This window comes from Camelus dromedarius, chromosome 3 (genome assembly GCF_036321535.1).
Source record: "Camelus dromedarius isolate mCamDro1 chromosome 3, mCamDro1.pat, whole genome shotgun sequence".
NCBI lineage: Eukaryota > Metazoa > Chordata > Mammalia > Artiodactyla > Camelidae > Camelus > Camelus dromedarius.
Genome location: NC_087438.1, coordinates 65,836,555 through 65,858,865, shown reverse-complemented (window position 1 = coordinate 65,858,865; position 22,311 = coordinate 65,836,555). Strand labels below are relative to the sequence as shown.

Below are 22,311 nucleotides of genomic sequence, written 5' to 3'. Positions count from 1 at the left end.
AGTGAAGAAACGATGATTGCTTTTCCACTGATGCATCAATAACTGTAGGGTTCCTTCTGCTAAATTTAGACTACCCATATATTTATAGGCTAGAAATAGCAAAAAACACTTTGCAGCTACTTGAAAGAATGGCTTTCATTTGCTGAGTTGTCAATATTCTTCATTCTTCCTACTCTTAAATTTTTAATCTACCTTCTTTCCAATCTGCTCAGAGTTTCTCCTTTAAGCAGGCAAACCCCCTCTCTAACAGTAGCCCACTTCTCAGCTCATGTTCAAGCATCCCTTCAGATGTAGGATGGCTATGCTACCATGTCCTTCTGAGACTGTCGGGACTGAGGATCAAGCTCTCAATCCTCTCACTTTTCTAACTGGAGAATTCTGTTGTATGGAGAAGCTTTGCCTGAGAGATGTCATGCTGGTTACTTTTACTTAATTTGACCTAAATAAGCAACTGAAAGGAAATAATATGTCACAGTGAATAAAGTGAGTACATTACAGTAATTCTCAGAGTAGGAAAAGCTTGCAGTGCATGACATGCCACCTGATCCCCAATTTTTTTCCCCGTTGGTGACTTTGTGAACTGATTTACTCTACATGTTATTCTGTTGATAATAAATGGAAAAAAGGAAAGAAAACGCTTTTTCTTTTCAGGAAAATCTAAAGACAAATAAACATAAGCAGTCAATTCTTCCTTCATTTCTCTACCAATTTTATATTGATTTCTCTAATGTGAGCAAAGTAATTTGAAATTATAAAGGTTATGACCATATTTATACCTTTTATCCAATAGATTACATAGGTATTTGGTGAAAGAGCAAGCTACTAGTATAAACAAATTTTAAATCTGAGGTCAAAAGTTTAAATACCCGGAGGGTCCACCCTCAGTGAGGGAAGCAGGGCCCTCATGTGTACCATTTAGGACTTTGGTACAAGCAGGCCTGGACCAAAGGAGGATCTGCCCACTGCAATCATGCATACGGTTGCCCTGTGGGAATGAAGGCCCACAGTTGCCAAATTTTCTCATTTTTAAAGAGATTCCAGAAGTCAGGATTTTTACATAAATTTTCCCACACTTTAAAGTGTTGGATTAAATTTTTAAACACTGTGTAGGTCAAAATACCTTATCAGTGGGTAGGCTTCGGTCTAGTGGCCTGTATTGGACCTCCATTCATATCCACGTCATATGAATGGTCAACACTGAACGTTTGGTTTGAAATCTAGCATATCTGGTTATGCATCAGTCATTTCCTGTGAAATCAGATGAAGTTTTGCACTACCTTACTAGCTGAAACGCATCATGAATCAGACCTATCCTGTCCTTAGGTCTGAGAAGTGTGTGGTTCTGATTCAGCAGTGTAATGAGTTGGTCCCATCCGTGCCCCTCGTAGTGAACGATGTAGTAGCCATTTGAGTCCACATTGAATTTCACCCAACTGGTCGTCTCAGGTAAGTCCAGAGTGTCTAGGAGGAGAAAATTGGCATAGGCGTTTCCTTATCAACATACGTACCGGTGACACCTCCAAAGCTGTTAGTCTCCACACTGTTACTAATAAACCAGTGGGAAAACAAAGTTTTGGAAGGCTCACAATGATATTTTCATAGTCCACTGGACGGCTTATTTGGGAATGATGGCCTTATTAAATTAATAAATAAATGAATTCCTAGGAAAAGGACTGATGCATTTGTCCTCAAAGGCAATCTATGCAGGTCTAAGAGGCATGCAAGGGCCCAGTAAGCCAGATAATGAGTATAACTGGAATTTGGCTTGATTTACTGGTAGCCTGGTCTCAAGGTTTTGTTACTGCTCATTGAAATATGTATATGTAAATAGGTGATCCATTTGTCCAGTCCTTATTTTGGGTGAAATAAGGACTCCAGTTTGAACACGACATTATGATGGAAACATTCTCAAATTTCAGTGAAGTGTTTAGAGGAGAAATTGAAATTATATTAAGTAATTTTAATACAACAGATACACTAGGTGGTAAAGTAACATTATCATATTCTCTCAAAAACTCTATGAGGCTTAGTCCCCATTCAAAATAAGATGAGAAAATTGAAGCTCAGGAGAAGCTAAGAAATTTTCTTAAGGCCCACAGCTAATAGGGGACAGTGAGGATTTGAATCTAGGGCCAATCAATTCCAAAGTGTATGCTTTTATCCATTGAACGAGTAGGTATTAAAGACATTAAGCTAGGATGCCATCATTTCTTGATATAAATAAAAATCTGTCTCTAGACAGTAAAGCACAAGAGAACTTCCTACTGAATAAAAAATTCAGCCTTTCTAGCTAAAGGTTTCTTTTAGTAACACATATATGGATAAATGAGAACATCCTCAAACACATATTTTTCATCGTTAGATTACTTACAGTATCTTTCCTCGAAATAGCTCAGAACATATTTAATTTCAGAATTAAAACACCTACTTGACTAATTAGTTCATTACCTGTCTTTGATTTTAGAAAGTGTTTATGAATCTCATTAGAGGAACTTGTAGCGTAGGTCAATGGGATATGCCAAAGGTACCTGTGTTAAAAAGTAAAAACTGTTACAGATTAAATGAGTGGCCATTTCAATTTTCACACTGTCAGACTGATAGGCTGTAAAAGACACCTAGCAGCCCATCTTTCACACCTGCAATGGTCTTATAAACTTTATAGGCTAAGACTAGCAGATCCTTGGGTGTGCAAAATTCTTCCATGATTATGAAGGAGCAGCAATATATACCTAGTTGAACTCTGTCATAATTACCTGTACCATTTGCTGTTCAAATCTCACACCACAAGTTCTGCTGGTTTTCTTCTAAGTATTTGGGAAAAATTCACTCTTCCTTTCACATTTTCAAAAATTCTGACAGCCTGATATTAATTCAAATCACTGAACCAAAGCTGTAGGAAAAGCCCTAAAAGGTAAAGATCTTACTCCAGTATGATTTTCCACTTATCCTTTTGGTCAACAAAGCTACCTACATTCAACCCCCAAACTGCTAAGTGACTGAGAGTAAGTGGTCAGCAATGCAGCAGGATCTGCACATCGGCCAAGTCCAGAGGGCAGAAAAGCAGAGCAGACTGGAGGAAAAGACCTCAGTTACTTTTCAATGGCCCTATTACGGTAAGTAACTGAAATTGGCTATTTTTTTCTTACTAACTTTCTAGCAGCTTCTAGAACTCATTTCCTCTATCACATCAAGCCATATTAGCTATAGTAACTGTACACAGGTAAAATCATATGCTTGAAAACATCAACAGGTATAAAAGAGAAAGAAGAGTAACTAAGGACGTGTGCCCATTAGTCCTCAGAAAAATATACAACAGTGGAAGAAACAGTATCACAGACTTGATCTAGTAAAGGGTCAGAAAGGATTATCTACCAGCTAACCTACAGAGTACAGATAATTAACAAAGCAATTGAAATATCTACACAAAAAGGTAAAAACAGACACATAGATATCATTAAGACTTAGTGGACTGAGATTCCTGAATGGATCTTGGCTAGAATTGTTATTAGAATCTAGATCCTTAGAAAAAGATAATAATCATAAGAGCCAGCACAGATTCACTTCAATTATTTCATTTCAAATTAAACTCATTCATCTTATTGATAGGGCTAATAGATCAGAGGAGGGTGGATGGTGTTGTATTTCTTGGTTTTAGTAAAGCCTTTTACAAATTTTCTCAGGACAGGCTGGTTAACACGACAGAGTAGTTAATTGGATTTGCTTTTACTATTACCAAGAATGTCATACGTTTTAAAACATTACATTTATATTCTCTTACTGAAAAACAAAAGGGAACCAGAGGTCTTATCATCCAATTTATCACATACAGAATGTCTTTTCTGTTCCGATAAGATGTACAGCTGTCATAACACTTCCTAGGTATCGGCCAGTCACATGACTTATTAGGGCCCAGAAATCAGGTAGACAGTCAAGGCACATTATAATAGAAATATAACTGACGACCTTCTGCATCAGAACTGAGGTTCTAAAGGGGTCCATGGAATTACTAAGAATGTGGCGCTGAACAATGCGGTCTGAACTGCCTGAAGTTCTTTAAGGCTGTTGTCAAGGCTAGTTTAGGCTTTCGATTCCTGTGTAGAAATAGCATCCCATAAAACGCCAGAGAAGCTGAAAGAAAGCTAATGTAGTAACAACCAAACTGAAAAGAGATAAACGAGACCAACAGAAGAAAAGTAGCGACCTTTCCTGCAGGGGCCCCCATTCAGGGTCCTCTCTAAAAACCCCGTTCAGGAAGCGCTCCTGCCGCAGTCTGAGTGAGCGCCCTTCTTGTTTAACCACCACGAGGGGGATTCCTTTCTGCAGAGTCCACGTAGTCATCATCTCTTTGATCTCCACATTTTCCCCCAGGAAGGTGAGCTGAAATGACAAGTGACTTGAGTAACTCAAGACAGAGGAGAGAAACCAGAGAGAGCTTGGAAACTTTGACCTTCTTGGATACCAGAAAGGTGGCTTGGGGAGGAAGTGAGGACTCCAGCTGCAATCTCAGGGCAGAGCCATATGGACACTGGACCAGGGCTGCCCACTCCAGGGCTGCTCCCTGCCAGTCCCCTGAAGGAGGGATATATGTGGGAGCTAGAGGGTTAACACATGGCAGGAAAGGCCAGGAGGAAGGGCTTGAGATTGGAGCCTCCCTCCTGCTCCCTTTCAAAACAAAAAAGCAGGAAAAAACCCTCCTCTCCATTTTAATAACGATGGAATCCAGAGAAATGGCTTAGGAGAGGAATGTCTCTCTTTAGAGAAGCTTTTAAAAATCTACCAGAACAATATTATAGCAATAGAGATATACTGAACAGAGAACAGAACCTCTAGCTTCCTAGCTTCTGGGTGATACTGAATCTTCCTTTAGAAGCCATAATTTATAAGATGACCATGACACTTTTTAAAAAGCTTGCCTCTTTTTCCCCCCATGATGACTTTATTTTCTCTCTCCTAAAATACTCCAAAACTTCCCAGAAGTAAACTCAAAGATGGACCCTCAATAAAGCCACTCACTCTATTTCCAAACCTAACAACATATTTTGTTTGGCATTTTTTGGAGCCCAGAGGATGCCAGCGCAGCAGTAACCACTCAGAGGAATTTTGAGCTGAGTTATTTTCAGCCAGCAGTGGGATTGTGGGAAAGTAGAATTAGAACAACAAAAATATAGTAGTAACGGCATCACCCCTCTGCCAAAACGGCCTGAGCATTCTCCTTGCAGTCAGCTGTGGAATCTCTCTTTCTCTCCAGTTATTTCAAGCGAGACTTGGGCTGCTTGACACAACTTCCATTGGGTCAGGTGATGGACCAGATCTCCTCTGCTCTACAAATCTCTTTCTACTTACTGTGTTGCTTGTTGTCTTGGAATCGGAATAACAAAATCCACCAGACGTAAAATCACTTTCTAAACAACTCTATAAAACAAGAATAAAAGAACACTGCCATTTGGGCCCTGATATTTGGCTGAACATGCATATCAGACATGGATGCAGACATTTATTAGCACAGATATGTCACAATTTAATTCATCTAGAGCATAGCAATTTGTGGGGAAAAAACACAGAAGCTATTCTTTTTTGTTTTATCTGTACAGTTGATGTTTTGTGACACAATGTTGAGTCAGGTATTCTCAGGAATTTATTGTTTTCACACCACACTTTCATTTGGCATCAGAAGGAGGTCAACTAGAATTTAGGACCTTCAGGGAAGGGTTAGATGGGACAATTCCCTGATAACTAGGAAGAAGTCATGATGTAATTGAAAGAATAAATACGGGATTTAGAATCCGAAGACAGATTTTTAAGTAATGACTCCATCACTCACTTGATACATGATCTTGAGCAAATCCCTCCCATAGCATTAGTTTTCCTCATCTGTAAAAATGGGATAAGAATGCCTACCTTACCTTCTTGAGACAGTTATAAGCATGATGTGACAACAATTAATGTGAGAGTGTTCACAGCTGGCCTAAAAGAATTCTGTAATTATTGGCCAGATTTCTCCCTTAATCCCCTTTTCACCCACTACGTACACCAAAGACAGATTCCTCCTTGTTAAAGAAAGTCTAGGTTGATATCTACATACATGTACACACACAAACACATCACAGCAAAGGAGAGGGAGAAGGAGAGGGATGGGAGAGGCTTGTTGAGAACCTTAGGGGGGATTGTGGAGAGAGAGCATCTGGATCTCCTACAGGAGATGATGGAAGTGGATAAGGAGCATTTTTATAAGAATGATTAAAGATAGTGTATTTTGAACTCTTTTATCATTTTCAAGAGATGTGAGCAAAAGATTTGAGCTACTTTGAAAAAATTTGTAATTACTTGTATTTGTTTCTTTGACCACAAAATTCACACATAAATTAAACTTTGAGGGTCTAGACTTTATAAGGGCATGGAAAAACTCAAGTGAGGTAATACACATTTCTTTTTAAAGTGTGAAGTGCTATACAAATATTGAAAAATGAAAAATTTATTATTGTCCGTGGGACATAAGTGCTTATACAGAGGAGAGGATCTCTTCTGTCTACAATGGCTTGGAGTTCTTCAACCTGCAGGCACAAGCTCTGCCAGCTCAGTACTCCTGGAAGAGTATTGTCCTTGCAGCTGAAAATCTAAGAATACTGCAGTGATTATTGGAATCACCTGAGTCGACTGCATGTTTCCTGCTTTGTCTCGCCTGTAGTGAATTCCAGTGACAGAGACCGTATGTTCTTTAATCAACGATTAATTGTTTCTTAATCATGATTACAGGGGCACCAGAATGCTAGGGGCCTGACATGATTCTTCCACTCAAGCAAATTTTATTCTGATTATTATCATTGTTATTATTGAACCAATAGAAACCAATTAAACAGAATGTCATTGTGTTAAACATTCACAAACGCACTTTTAGGTGTTTAGCAGAAAGGTAAATGAATGAGGACTGGAGCAGTCTGCAAGGAGGAAGTGAAATGTCAGAGAGCTCTCAAAAGGTAGATAGTATCTGAATTTTCAGAAAGAAGGAAGAGCATTTCAGGTATCAAGGGCACTAGAAACAAAGGCATGATGACAGAGGTTAGGCACGATTTCCTTCTATGAGGAAGAGTACAAGTTGGGAAATAAAGCTGAGCAAGGAGAGTTCTTCAACCTTAAATTTGGGCAGAGAAGATTGGGTGTTATAAGTAGGAATTTTAAACTTATGAAAGATTTTGGAAAAAAGACAAAAGTGTAGGGTTAACCGTAGAAAGGAAACAATGGGAAGGAGGTCAAATATTGAACCCTTGGGGCTAGGCCAGTGTGGCATCTTGGTTTAGTATGGTGCCAGAGGAAAGAGAGGTGCTGCCTTCTTAACCTTGGCAGTATGGCAAAGGGAACAAATGTTTGTTGACTGACAATATGACTATTTACAAACCTTCATAAGTAACCTGTCACTTTTTAGGTTTAACAGCAGTCTGCTGTAACCCAACATAGCACTTACATTTGACAGACTGTTCCACAGATCATCGTTCTTAGCATTTCTATAGCTGAACTTCTTTAAGTAGTGAATAATTCCTGTCTTGAATTTCCCCTCACTCAGAAAATCCTTGAGCATATTCAAAATACAAGCTCCCTAAAAAACAAACAAACAAATAAAAAACCCAAAGAAAAAGAAGATAAAAGAAAAATTTAAAGGAAGCTTAAACTTTATGTGTAACTTCTGATAAATGAACAGCAAATAAAATTAACAGTAACACAGGTAACAGTAACGTGGCACCAACAACTTAAACTGTTGATGTGTTGGCCTCATTATATTTATTCTGAAAGCAGAGCTTTCACTAGCCCATGGCATTTACTACCTTCTTATAGGAAACGGCATCAAACATTTCCTGTATTTGAGTAGGAGTTTCTGCTTGATTGGAGATAGGATGGGATGAATTTAATGAATCTTTTTTAATTACTTCAAAACACGTGTTCATGAAGTCATCATCCTAAACAGGGAAGAAAATTTTTTCAATTTCAATTCGACACTCTCAAAGCAATAGGAAACCAGTTAGGTTTAGCAAGATATTCTCAGAAGTAAGTATTCAATCAATATTTCTTGCAAGATGTTTTTTCCCCCTTATATAGTCCCCTTTAACCCAATTTTCTATTCATAAAGGCACAAATTCAGTATTCCTTCAGACACTGCCTGAATGTTTACCATGTACCAAACTTTTGGATACAGAAATAAAGATAAAGTTCCCATTCAGTGAACACGTGCTCTGTGCCAGGATCTTACATCCCTCATCTGTAATCCTTTCAATACTCTGCAAGGGAGATGCATTATATGCATTTTACAAGTGAAAGTGTATGAAGCTTTGGGATTAGGTAGCAAATAAGAAGACACTGATGCTGTTCATACTGTACTGGACCAAATGTCTACCCCAAAGAGCTAATTATCCATTACTAACTACCTTGATATGTGGTGTTCAGACCCCCTTAGGCCTATAAAAGTAAGACACGTTTGAAAAAATCTTTTCACACATTTTGCAGAAGTGAACTGGCCCTTTGGAAATTCTAGAGGAGTGTGCCTCCAGTCCTGCTTGATTCAGGTCACATGTCAGGAAGTCTTTAGGGGATCTGCAGCCATGGGCATTGTCTTGTCCTGTATCATCATGTGTGGGCAGTGATATTCTCTCCTCTTACCCCACGTACACAGCTGTATATTTGTGCTATTTGCACTCTCTGTCCACAAGCTTTTGGGTGAAGGATTTATGTTGAGTGTTCTCTAAAATCACCAATCCTTGTCCAGATCTACGATCTGTGTTATGGGCTGAATTGTGCCACCCCAACCCCATTCATATGCTGAAGTCCTAGCCCCCAGACTATATGTGGAGGTAGGGCCTTACAGAGGGGACTGAGTTAAAATGAGGCCATTAGAGTGGGCCATAATCCAACGTGACTATCATAAGAGGAAATTTTAAAATACGGACACCAGAAAAGACCGTGTGAAGGCACAGCGAGAAGGCAGCCATCTGTAAGCCAAGGAGAGAGGCCTCAGAAGAAACCAAACCTGATGACACCTTGATTTCAGACTTCTGGCCTTCAGAACTGTGGGAAGACAAATTTCTGTTGTTTCAGCCACCCAGTCCATGGTATTTTGTCATGGCAGCCCTAGCAAACTAATACTGTCTATTTTGAACACCAAACAAAACACTACAGATTAAAAATCACAATGCTGTATTGCTTTCTCTTCGGCATTCACTACAAATTTTCATAGTAAATTCATGATCTCTTAGGGCATATGGTATGTACGCAAAATTATGACTTACAAATTGTAGCTCTGGATAAGTAGCGTTAACAGAGATAAGTTCCATGTAGGTTGCAAAACCCTCATTGAGCCAAATATCATTCCACCATTCCATTGTAACCAGGTTGCCAAACCACTAGGAGGTAAAAACCCCATGTCATTAGAAGTTAAACAAATATGAACAATTATTGACTGTAGCAAAAAATAGGGGCTAACTTCTTTCTTTTAGTAATAAAGGCCTCTCCTCTATCTTTGCCACACTTTGCTCTCTGCACAACCTCCTTCTACTGATTTCCCTGCCTCCCCTTCTCACTGCCACATTTATGCGTGCTTCACTTTTCTTTCTTTTGCGGCATATTGTCTCTAACTCCCTAATTTCTATTATATCCTCCCAATATTTACTTGCTATTAGATTTAGCATTAAGGAAGAAAATGAAACATGTTGTGGGGTAGTTTTTCTTTTTTGTATGGTAAGTATAATCTCACCTTGTTATTGACTAATGGTGATGGTCCAAGGAGAAATATAAGCTAAAATATTCTTAGTGAAGTCATGTTTTTATATAAAGTAGCAGTTACTTAAAAGAATCATAAGAATTCATTTCGGACTCTCAATTTGTTACATAATATTTCTGATGAGCAAATTTAGCTGTTGACCTCTGGCCCAATAGGGATTAACCTGGCTACTAAAGTGAAGAAAATCTGATATTTTAAATATATATAAATAAAGTTAAGAGGATGCAAAAAGGTAATCTAAATAGAAATTTACCCTTGACCTAAATTTGATCTGTAACATGTTTTAAATATCACTATTTTTTCATGTTCTTTTATATTTTATCTATTTTTTTGGCCTGTGTCCTATTACTGTGCATTGAGTTTATCTATTTTAGGATTGCAGTCTCCAGAAGGACTGGAAACTTAAACAATAAGACGCTAAGATTCACAGGAGCCTTGTTACAGTTATAGAACAGAAAACACTAGATTTGTAGTTTTTAGAAACTATTCCAGCTCTATTCCTTTTCTTACAACCCATGGATCATTTTGCAAGTGGGCATCTGCCAAAGGGCATCTGTGAGAAGGGATGGGAGATGTTTCCACAATTTGAAAAGTGATAAATATAAAAAGTACAGGTCGAGATGATTATGGTCATCTTGCCAGTCAGTAAGAGTAATCTATTCATTCATTCAATAAATATCTATTGAGAATCTATCATGTCCTTGGCATTATGCCACATGTTAAAAATAAAACGATGTATGGAATACAGCCACTGTGTCCTCAATATAGATGACGGAAGTCGACCAGTAAACATACACGTGCACTGAAGTGTTATTGGCATATGGTCTATGTCCATACAAGGGACAGAGTGGATTCCAGGAGGAAAAAAAATCAGTCCTCTGGGAGAGTGTGTGGGACAACTAAGAAATGATTTATTTCCTGCATCTTGCAAGTGGTCCTCAGGAATGTTGGAAGTGGCGCGCATTCCACGCAGATCAGGTAGCAGGAGCAAAAGCAGCGCTGAGCGACACAACCTGGCCCGTTCAGGAAATGGCAGGTAGTCTGGCGTGGCTAAAACTTAAGGTGCTGGTCACAGATGAGGCTGGAGGGCTGGAGGGAGGCCATGTTATGGGGGCCTTGTTTGCCATGCTATGGATCCTTGACTCACACAGGCATTGAGAGGCTTTGCCAAGGTTTAATGTATTGGAGTGTTGTGGTCATATGGAGATCAATGGGGAGACAAAACAGTCAAGGCAAAAATCCCAATGTGGCCAGCTGCTTCAGCCCTGGGCTCTGCATCTCCATGAAAAAGAAACCATTACTGGAAGGCCTTAAGGGAGCATGGGACCTCAAAGGTAGAGCTCTCTGATTATTTCCCTACAAACATCAGGTAGAAAGATTAGGAATCCCCAAACTCAGTTAAGTGCTTTAGAGCTTCCAGTGACTAATGATTAAAACCCCTAAGATGGGCCAGTGGGGAGATGCTAAACCAGAAGAAGCAGTCCATGTGTTCCCAAAGCACAGTGCTGAGCATGGCTCCTATGTAATTGGCTACTTGGCTCACTGCTTAAAAAACAAAAAACAAAAGCAAACAAACAGACAAATAAACAAACTTCTTACTATTATGATCATGATAAAGGATAAAGTTAAAAATTTAAAAATAAGAGATTTTACCAGCTTCTACAATGGAATGATATCTGTCTACCTGGTAAAAAAGAATTTCCACTGCCTTTAATCATTCACTGCGTGAATTTTTAAGTTTTCAGCAATGAAATGGAGTTTCTGATATCTCTAGAGCTAGTTTTACTATTTTGTATTTGTATGTAATAGAGTGTTGATAAACGGACCTTGGAAATCTTATTCTGCAAGAAAGAAATGGGAGCAGCGGTAGTGGTCACTGTTGTCATCATTGATAGCTGAGTGCCTGCTATATGACAGGCACAGACACTTATCTGAAATCCTCACAACAGTTTCAAGAAGCAGGAATTATTATGAACTTTGTTTTATAGATGAGGACACTGAAGTTTAGAGAGTTAGGTAATGTGTCCAGGGTCAGCAGTCCCATGAGGACATGGACTTGAAGGACTTCATTATGGCCAGATAATCACAGGTTCCAATTGAAGGGAGACTGATTTTGCCCTAGATTGGAATGTCACAGTGTTAGGGAGTAAAGGGGGAAAATTTTTTAATAGAAATCTCTATTTGTAGCATTGCCAGTTCTGTGCTCTATGTATCTGCATAGTCTTCACCTTTCTTTACTAAAAGACATTTGGAGGTTTTTGCTTGAAAGGTTTTAGAAGATATAGTGGCCACGAGTGATAAAATTCCTGTATGAGACCCCTAGTCTAGAGATTGAACATTCCGCTACTTGACGTATTGTGTTTGGTTTGAATAACACCTGAAGTCCCCTCTAGAAGTAAAATGACATGATTTTTATATTGTTTGAGAAGAGTTGGTGGTGTTTTGTATACTGCTCTTTTGAACTGATCCTAAGAGAATGTCACAAGGGCCAGGTACCTGGTGTGCTAGTTCATGGGCTATGACTTCGGTGATCCACAGTTTATCAGAAGTGGAAGAGGTCTTGGGATCAAAGAGAAGTGATGTCTCTCTATATGTGATGAGGCCCCAGTTTTCCATGGCTCCAGATGCAAAGTCAGGAATGGCAACTAAATCTAAGAAATAATTAAAACAACCACATGTGATCGTCATGGCTTCCACACCGGAAGTGGGATTTGCTTCCTCCTCAAATATGTTATGATTCTTTCAGTATATATAAGCAGATGCTCTGAAAACATCAAGAGTGTTTTAACATTGATTGTTTTGTCTTGTACTTGCTGAAAACTATCAGTACCCACTACCAATCAGAATAAAGTCTATCAATACACTTTGGTTTGTAGGTGAAGTGAACTACTGACATTTAACCGTTTTTTTCCTGAAAGTACTAAACTATGAAAATAACTTGGGTGCATTACTGCTGAGAAAATAATTTATTTTAAAATACTTACATTGTATTTTATATTAGTACTACAGAAAAACCTTGAAAACATAAGGTATCAAATTGTTTCTAATATGTTTAGAATTCATCAAAACATATAATGAACTCATTTCTACAAAAAAAAACCAGGATTTTAATTTCAGGAGAATGCTTTTTAGGAGCATCTCTTGAGTCAATATTTCAATTAATATTTTATGCACATACAGCCTCTAAGTGTCCTTCTAAGGCAGAAGAGGAAAAAAACTGTAGGCATCAATTCTTTCTAACCTCAATTTCCTTTTCAACATTGATATTTCCTCTATTTCTTGACAAAGTCCTAAGGAAAAAAGTGAAATTTAATCATCTTTAAGCAACTCAGGTATAATGTGTATTAATTTATATCATATCTATGTGTGAGTGTATCTATATGTTTACATACATATATACATATATATTCTTTGCCAATGACTTCATGTAGGTTCAAAAAACTTCTGGCTAATATTTAATCTTGGACTTCTTTCTTTTTATTCTGCCTGGCCATATTGGAAGAAATACTGCTGTTTGGCTAAAAAGAAAGGTGATATTTTTAAAAGTTTGAAATGAATGAAGTCACTTGGCTTGAAATTACATCATCTAGAATTAATACTGGTTAATTTTAGTGGATAAAAACAAGTATTTATATTGCAATCAAAAAGTAAATTAGCACTAATAAAAAAGTAGTATTCATTAGCACCTTATATGTGGAATGACTCCTTTTCTAAATTGCACTGATTTTATATCAGTTAGATTATTTCCTAAAGCCATTAGAAACACTTATATCTGCTCTATTTTTTCTTAAGCTGCACACTTCCTTCCAGTTCGTTTTAAAATATATTCATTTCATATAGTCTTCAAGGTTGCACTTTTCAAGAACAGCTTAAGATTGTTGATGGCTGTTATTTGATCTTCCCTTGATTTTTGACACAGAGGACAGCAGTGGATTGTGGGTGAACTGATTTAGTATGTCTGTACTAAAGGGTACATAGAACCTGTGCTATAATAATACAGTGAGACTCAGGAAATGTAGGAATAAGCCCCTGGAGATGCCTTTTGATGGTCTCTTTTAACTCTAAGAAAAACTGCATGGAGGTTGGGCAGGGAAGAGGAGGAAAGACATGATAAGGTGTATGTTCTAAAGCCCCAAGGGCAAACAATGGTTTGTCACTGTCAGAAGCTCTAAAAACTAATCTATATAAGTTATAAAACTTGTCATGGTTTTTATATATTCCACAATATTATAAAAAACACAATTTTTATTTTGTAACATAGAAAATTAAAACCAAAAAAGATAGTGTGTGCCTTCTCTTATAAAGATCTACTACTACCACATACAAATTACCTATTTCTGCCAAATCTTTTTTTTTTTTTAAGTCTGTACCACAGTTTTATCTTCCAGCCCCAACACACTGTAGATAACAGATGGAGGGACAATTTTCAGCTATTGACATAAACCTTTGGCAACTTTTATAAAAGATTGCTAGTCTTGTACAAATATAGTATAGAATAAAATATATGCTCCAGAAAATTCATCCATTTAAATCTAATATGAAATAGATATTTTAATGTTAAACCTGATAAAAGAATAGAGATGTGAACCACACTACTTGGGCTTCTCATAAATACTGTATTTTCTATACTGAAAGGCCATCTCTGAGGTATAAATTATTGCTCTCTGGGCTAACTGAACCTCTTCAGTGCTCATTTAAATCATATAGAAAGAAGGAAGAAATCAAAGCAAGTTCTATAAAATAAAGACAATGACGTGGAATTTGAACCTACCCAGTTTGGGGAGTGGATATTGGATGTCAAAGTACTTTTCATAAAAATCAAGCAGCTTCAGTGATGCTTCCAAAGCATAATGCGTTTGACTCCATTTGTCTGGGGATGCATAGACAGACACCTGGGAAGTGGTGATCAGAAGAAGTGGTCTTTGAATGCCAGCTCCTTGGCACAATTCCACTCCTAACAACCCTCACCCAAAGAAAGTAGACTGCATTTTTCAAGAAATGATTGAGATATCACAAAACATGTTGTCAATAGGCAATAAGATGTTCTCTTAAGTTTTAAGGCAAAAGTCAGTCAATCTTGAAAATTATAAACAACCTCCTGTATTTTCTGTTATAATGCATTCCCTAGGTGCTAATCTGTACATTTCAAGCTGTATTAACCCACTGTATCATGAGAGCCCGCTTCAGCTCATCACTATCATGTACCCTGGCACTTAAGAATTAGCCTCTCAAAATTATGACCACCAACACCATTCAAATAAAACATAATTTTATGAGGTAGGAAAATCTTCATGAATTTATTGGAACCATCCCCTAACCCCAGCATGTTTACTTTAAACTCAAAAAGGCTCAAATATGTTCACTGACTCCCCCAAAGTAACTGGCCATTAAGTGGAAAAATACAATTAGATTCCAATTTTCATGGGTTTTAAGTACAGTGCTACTTTCATTTCATAATCTGCTTTCGTGCTCTGAATTAACTGAAGTCCCTCAGAAACCTTATAGGACGGACACATTAATGATCACAGTGGCTTACCAGGCACTGTGCTAAATGCATACGTGTAAAATCTACTTTAATTTTCTCAACCACCTTATGAAGTAGAGGCTATTATCTTCATTTTAGAGGTGAAGCAATGGAAACACATGGAGATTAAGTAACTTGTCCCAAGCCACCCATGTAGAAAATTGCAGAGCTGTGATGTGAATCCAAGGAAGCTGACAGGACCCTGTTCTCTGAGGTAAAGTGCCATCTGACCTCTCACACATCTGTATCTCTGCACAGACATATCTATGTGCAGAGATGTATGTAGACAGACTGCTGATAATACATATCTTCATAGCCGTAGGTATAATATATATGCAAATTGTAATTTTTAGCTATTTTTCAGAAGCATTATTTTATGGCTCTTTGAATATGTTTTTTGGTGCATAATTTGGTTCCTCAGGGTAAAGAGTTCTTTTTTATTTTTCACGTCTCCATTGATATTTGCAAAACTTTATAAGATAATTATTGGGTATTGTAAATTTTTGCAAGCAATGAACACTCTAAAAATTATGAAGACCTTTCACTGAGGGAAAAAAGTTACAGAAAACAATTGGAAACAATGTAAATGCCTAAGATGCTGATTAAAATAAATGCTAATATAAAAATCTTTATGATATCTCTATGTGTCAGAGTACTACACAATTATTAATATCATATTATAGAAAAATATTTAATGGCATTTAATTTTTATGGCACATTATGGTGAAAATGAGTTAAAATAGTCATACATTATTTTGTAAAAAGTATAAAAGGAGATGGGAAGCAAAGCTGTGCTGGATGCTCTGTGTTACCCTCCTATTATACAGTATATACTGTTACTATACACATCCTTTTGTACTGACAGACTTACAGAAAATATTTGGAAGGCTTAGGCAAATATTATCAGTAATTGTATTGCGGTGATGGGATTGTGGATAACTTATTTTATTTTTTACCTATCTCTATTTTTGTAAATAAGCATGCTACTTTGATAATAAGAAAAAAAAACCCTTAAGATAAAGAAAAGCTCATTGCCCTCACTGCACTGTGTGTGAAACTCGAACTCAGACTCACCTTGACCCCTGATGAGGCTGTGCCACTCACAGAGTTGAAATCACAGACTATGTAGGCTACGAGGTACGTACTCATTTTTACAGTAGTTCCAAAATGATCTTCCAGGAGGCCGCCGTCAACTTCAACTGTCTTGATCTACAGGAATGGAAAGAAGTAGGATTTGAAAACTGGAATATTTTACAAGAACTGCCTATGATGTAAGTCACGTAAGTTAGAGGAAAGCCTGATGTTCCAAAGTCACTTGATGCCTTTATAGGAGATCAGTGTCCTCTCAGAACATTCTGTGGCTTCACCTCCCTTTATTTCTTTTATCTCTGGACTTCCTCAAAGACACAACCAACTACTTTTGGGATCTCAAAATGATGCCTACTTTGTTGCTTGAAAGCATAAAAACAACTTAGATGCTTCTGTTTTCTCGAAAGGCAATAGTCTCCAACAATGGTGTAAATTCAAGATTTGAACTTCTAAGCAAAAATGCCAGAGAATGGTCCCTTTCCTTTTGTTTATTATATGATAAAGAAATCTCTGTTGCAGAAGTAAATGGGAAGCAAAACTGTGCTGGATGCTTTGCGTTATCCTTCTATTATTTGTGTGTGAGGTAGGTGTTACTTCACAGGTGAGGAAACAGAGTCTCAGAAATGTTAACTGAATTGCCCAAGATCATATGGCCAGTTCTACGGCAGGACCAGGATGTGGATGTGACTGTGTGACTCCAAAGACATTGCTCATTCACTCGCTGTGTGACAGCCTGAGTCATAGTCTTATTTTATCTTTGCTTCATTGATTCAGCAATGAAAGCAGTCAGGCCAAGGAGGTCATTAGTAATTTAAGCTTCTGCCTATCTACTGAGGAAGTAGAAAGTTTTAAGCCTACAGACTGGTCAGCTGCATCCATCAAATTCACTTAGTAATTACCAAATTCCATCTTCATTTGCTCTGGATAGCTTGTCCCAGAGCTGGTCTCCACCATGGTACGATGCCCCTGAATTCTCAATGGATACATACCCAGTAATCTGAAAACACCACTTTCTTCAAATTGGTAATGACTCTGAGACTGGCTTGTTTCCCACCCTCCCCAACCTCCTTTTAAGGTGTCAGGTTTATGGCAGTGCTAACCAGGGATTACCAAGCATATTTTATGTGTTTGGATAAGATTGCAGTTTGCTTTGGCGAGGAAAAAATGGCTTGAAGTATTATCGTAAACGGCCCAGCCTACGGCAAAGAAGTTTGTACTATTAAATTCTATAGAATTTGATTCTACAGAATTAATTCTATCAAAAACTCAATTCCTAAGTTCCAATACAGCAGGAGACACTGACAAACACTCTAGGAAAGGTAGCAGCATACATAGGGCTGTAAATTTTACCCCTATTCAGCTAGTTAATTTTGCACAACAACAATCTCCTTTTTTAGGAGCCTGATTCAACCAGATCTCTATGAGTACACACTCCTAGCAGAAGAGAGGGTTATGGTGTGAGCCAGGAAGGAGGCACTGGGATTGTAGTCTTCTGACCAAATTCAGCAGCAAAAACATTTAGTCAAGTGAGTAGATGGAGGTGGGGGAGGAAAAGCAAAGACTGTGGGACTCTGGGGAAGCAAGAGTCTGTGACGCTGGACAGCTGGTGGCAGAGATGGTTAGGAGACAGGTGAGCATGCCCTCTGATATCACCCCTCCCCCCAGATGAAGGTGTGGTTCATGGAGGCTGAATTTTGTTCAGGAACCCGGAGTGACCCGTGTGGATTAACACTGCCTTAAATGGAAGTGTATGGGGGTGTTGGTGTAAGTTCTTCCAGGAAGGTGATGTAAGCTCCAAGTATAAAACACTTGTTGCTGGACAAGAATTTAGCTTTCCTCAAGTTTGGCAGGATTCTACTTGCAGAGCAAGGTTCATCAGCAGGTGTGTGTTCCCTTAAGGAATGAGGGAGACAAAGAGAAGCCCAAAAGATATGTTGCCTCTACTAGCGCTTGGCTGATCATCACACTTCTTTGTATTCTTAACTTATATTCTTAGATTTGTAACTGAGCAAATCGAGAACTTAGGACGTGTTGCTTCTTCTCAACAGTCCATAACTCACCTTAAGAGCTGCATCTGTTATCCAAAGAGTATGATTATAGCATTACTTCAGTTCTCCTTTTTTTTGCCAACCATGAAAGCCTGGGTTGGGCAAGTCAATGAAAAGCGGAAAGTTAAGCCAATATTTGCTGAAAAAGGCATGATTCAGAGAACCAGCCCCGTCAACTGAGGCAATGCAAAGTTTAAGGACTATATAAAATATTTTCAAAGTTTTCGCCTATTTTTCCTAAATACAAGAAGTTACTGGGAGTTTCTAAAGATAGAAAATTGAGATTCTAATATAATGAAATGACAATTTAGGTTTGGATCACATTTTAATTAAAAGGCATTACTAACTGTGTTTTTCCTTTACCCTCCATGATTACTCATGTGAAAAACTGTATTAGTAAAAAGCTGCCAGGAAAGAGCCTGAACTGCTCTTAAATGAACAGTCAGTTAGAAAGAAGACTTAGAGCTCAGGTAGTAGACCCTTTTCACCTGAAAATGAGTAGGCTCATTACACTGCTCTCTGGATGATCATGGAAAAACTGCACGATTGTGTCAGGGGAGTGTGTCACTTTTCCCCTTCATCGGCTCTGCCAGTATTTCAGTGCAAAGACTTTTCCAGCGTTAAACAGAAATCTGGGGCTTGAAATCAGTCTCTAGCTTGGGACTCATTTCCCACTCCATCCACAGAGGACAGTTGCTGTGGAATGCAGAGAGGAAAATGGAGTGGGGCCACCGGCAGGCTGATGATGACCCGATGACCTGGCTGCTGTCTGGGCTGCTCATCCCGCTGAAGCACGGTAAGGGGGCTCTATTTTTACCCTACTTTCTAAGCAGCAATGGGGAAATATTTCACACTGCGTACAACAGCACAAAAGGCAAGCACTTGGTGAGTGAGGAAATATCAAATGAGGCTCAGGGTCTGCTGTCATTCAGAGTCTCTGCAACTTGAGTACAAACATGAGCCAAATGAAAGTGTTCAAATGTCTCTTTCAATGAAAAATTTTGTAACCATGATAAATAATTTTCATAAATAATTTTAAGAACTACTCATGAAACTTAAAAAAAAAAAAGATTTCTGTGTTCTGTCACAGACTCCTGAATCAGAATTTCCAGGGTGGGGCCCGGGCAGGGTTCTCTAGATCCTTACCACTCTAGATGTGGTCCCTGGACCAGCAGCAGTGGCATCACCTGGGAGCTTGTTAAAAAGGCAGAATTTTGAGCCTCACCCCAAGACCAGCTGAATCAGAATCTGAATTTTAACAAGATCCTCAGATGATTCATCTCAACATTAAAATCTGAGAAGTGCTGCTCTGGGTTATTCTGAATTTCATCACTGGCCAAGTAATACTGATTTAAAAGAACATTGTTTCTATATGAACACAAGTAAAATAGAAATCACTATGTTTAAAAAAAAAAAAAGCTTCTTGTGTTACAGTGCCCAAACAGAATGATGTTAAAATCTAGATGAATTTGGGTGATTATGTATATGTAGATAGATGAAAAACAAATTAATGACTTAAGTCCTAAAAACAAAGGAAATATTAAAACACAGCACAACAAAGAACAAGGTTCATCTTGAGAACAATTCCCCAAAGTTTCTGAAAGGGGCAATACCTTTGGCATGTTGGATAGGGCAATGTGTCTGCTCTCTCTTCTTATCTTGATTGAAAAGTTGGCTTTGAACAATGGTTCATCAAAGCAAGGGAAAGCCATTCGTGCCTCGGTTGGCTCAAAATCCGTTACTGCAATTGTTCTAAGAAAGAAGCACACCCCAGCCAGGATACACAAGTGAAACCAAAGACAGAAATGCATTTGTACCTTTAGAACACAGCTGATCAAACCTGGAGGGGATATGTTTGATTTCTCCAACTATAATCATAGTGAATCCAGACATGATTTTCAAAGAAAATGAGGGTAAAATTTTGCTTAGTAGCTGCTGTCATGAATAATGCACAGTGCTGGGTACTCTATCCACCTGGTCACCTTCATACTCATGGCAGGTAAGGATACTGAGGCTCAGAGAATCTGAGTGACCTTTCCAGGATCCTGAGCTAGTAAGTTGCTGAGACAGGCATACCCAATTTGACTTCAGAATTGACTAGGAGTTAGTATCATCTCTAAACGGGCCTCAGTCAGACATCTGAATACTTGTGAGATGAGTGATGTCTCAGGTTGTGTTCCCAGCAAGTAGACCTGGATTTATTAACATGCTGCCAAGAGAACTAGGTAAGGCAGGAAGGGAAGCAGAACAGGAGAGAGGAAGAAATCAGGCCAGGTCCCAGCTTCCGCCTCATTCCTGGGGAGCTCTGGAATAGAAACCACACCTTCAAGTTCTCCTCCACTGGAGGCAAGGTGCTGGGCTTCCATATTCCTGTGTTGTCACTGAATAAGGGTCTTCTGGGGGTAACCTATGCTCCCAGACACTTCCAGCTCTCTCTGCTTGCCAGTAAAGCAGCTCCAGCCTTCAGATTATAACAGGTGGATGGAAACTCTGATGAATCTCTGTTTCCCCTCATCTTGATAATGCTTGAAATGGTATAATTACAGACTTTTTTTGAACTTGAAAGCTTTAATTAAGAAGCAAAACTGGAGAGCATATTTTGATTGGGGAAGAAAGGCAGAATAGAAAAGGTCAAGGGACAGATGAAGGGTGAAAAGGGTCAGGAGAGGGAAAAAGGGGGGCTGTCAGGATAATTTTGGTTCAGTTTACTCTATTTTTATAATACAGACTGGTAAAGTGAGACTGGGCAGCTAAATGATTTGTTCACTACTTGGATTTGGTAGCAGGTCCTACAAATGTAAAGCAATCCAAGTGCCTGGAATCATTTTTACTAATATGAAATATTGGTTATAGTAAGTCTTAACATTGGAAAAGCCAAAACTTGAAGATTGTCTTTGCTACTTACACAATTCATTTTAGTGCTGCATGCAAAGTAGTGACTTCCTGCTTCTCAAGGAACTATTGTTGACTGAATTACTTTTGTATTTAAAGTTGTATGTGTGTGTGTTTGTGTGCCTGAGTAAAAGAGAGAGATCATAAGATTCCATTGACGTTGTCCTGCCAATCATCCTACATGTTAAGACCTACTAGGTGGCTGAGTATGAAGAGAGCTGACTAATTAATCATAAGAAGAGTCAGAAATAGCCTGCAGTTAGTTACGGGAGGCATGTTGGCAAGTACTTACTTTCCAAGCTCTTACTCTAAAAAATCACCCCCTTGGGTATCCCCTGTCTCCCAAAATTATATCCTTAACATGTATTTCCTTTAGGTGCAGGTTTTGTCACTTGAAAAAAATGAAAAAAAAAAATCTATCACTGGTCACATGGTACCTGAGTGGGACGTTGATAAGTTTCCTATCTAATACTGTGCTGGACCTGAGAACAGGCCTGTGAGAGTTGAAGCTGCAATGAGGGAAAGCGTCCCCAAGGGGAGGGGAGTAGCTGGGCTGGGGAAGGGCTGTCCTAGGTGGACTGCTGGAGGCTGGGGTGGGGGTGGGGCTGAGCCCCCAGGGGACAGTGAGCCCCTGAGGTGGGGAAGAGAGGAGGTGTGCAGCAGACACTGCCCTGCTGAAGTCGCCTACCATATCCATTCCCCTTATTCACATCCAGTGGAATCCTGAGTTTGTTCAAGAAGGCAATGTGTCTGGATAAAAGAATCATTCCTCTAGACTCTTGCAACTTGGTGGGCACGTGACTCGTTCTAGTTGAAGTCGTTGGGTGGGAAGCTCGGTGAAAGGAGTCAGACTCAGCTGGAATGTTTATTTTTGTATTTCTCTCTCCTCTACTTCCCCTCTTTTTCCTGCCTGGAATGTGGACCTGATGCCCACAAGTGCAGAAATCATCTCGTATTAGGAGGAAAGCCATATGCCAAGGATGGCTGAGCAGAAA

General features: G+C 38.8%; 1 protein-coding gene across 1 annotated transcript in view; it reads right to left on the bottom strand.

Moving 5' to 3' along the window:
* The window catches only part of ERAP2 (endoplasmic reticulum aminopeptidase 2), a 37,263-nt gene that overhangs the window by 10,858 nt on the left and 4,094 nt on the right, over positions 1-22,311 (bottom strand). Inside the window, exons 3-13 of the mRNA XM_010993970.3 lie at positions 20,038-20,176; positions 16,362-16,496; positions 14,535-14,655; positions 12,260-12,414; positions 9,273-9,386; positions 7,818-7,949; positions 7,460-7,591; positions 5,344-5,412; positions 4,202-4,377; positions 2,449-2,528; positions 1,278-1,461 (exon numbers count right to left, since the gene is read on the bottom strand). Coding sequence (XP_010992272.1) covers positions 1,278-1,461; positions 2,449-2,528; positions 4,202-4,377; positions 5,344-5,412; positions 7,460-7,591; positions 7,818-7,949; positions 9,273-9,386; positions 12,260-12,414; positions 14,535-14,655; positions 16,362-16,496; positions 20,038-20,176 — 1,437 coding nt within the window. The remainder of the gene's footprint in view (positions 1-1,277; positions 1,462-2,448; positions 2,529-4,201; positions 4,378-5,343; positions 5,413-7,459; positions 7,592-7,817; positions 7,950-9,272; positions 9,387-12,259; positions 12,415-14,534; positions 14,656-16,361; positions 16,497-20,037; positions 20,177-22,311) is intronic.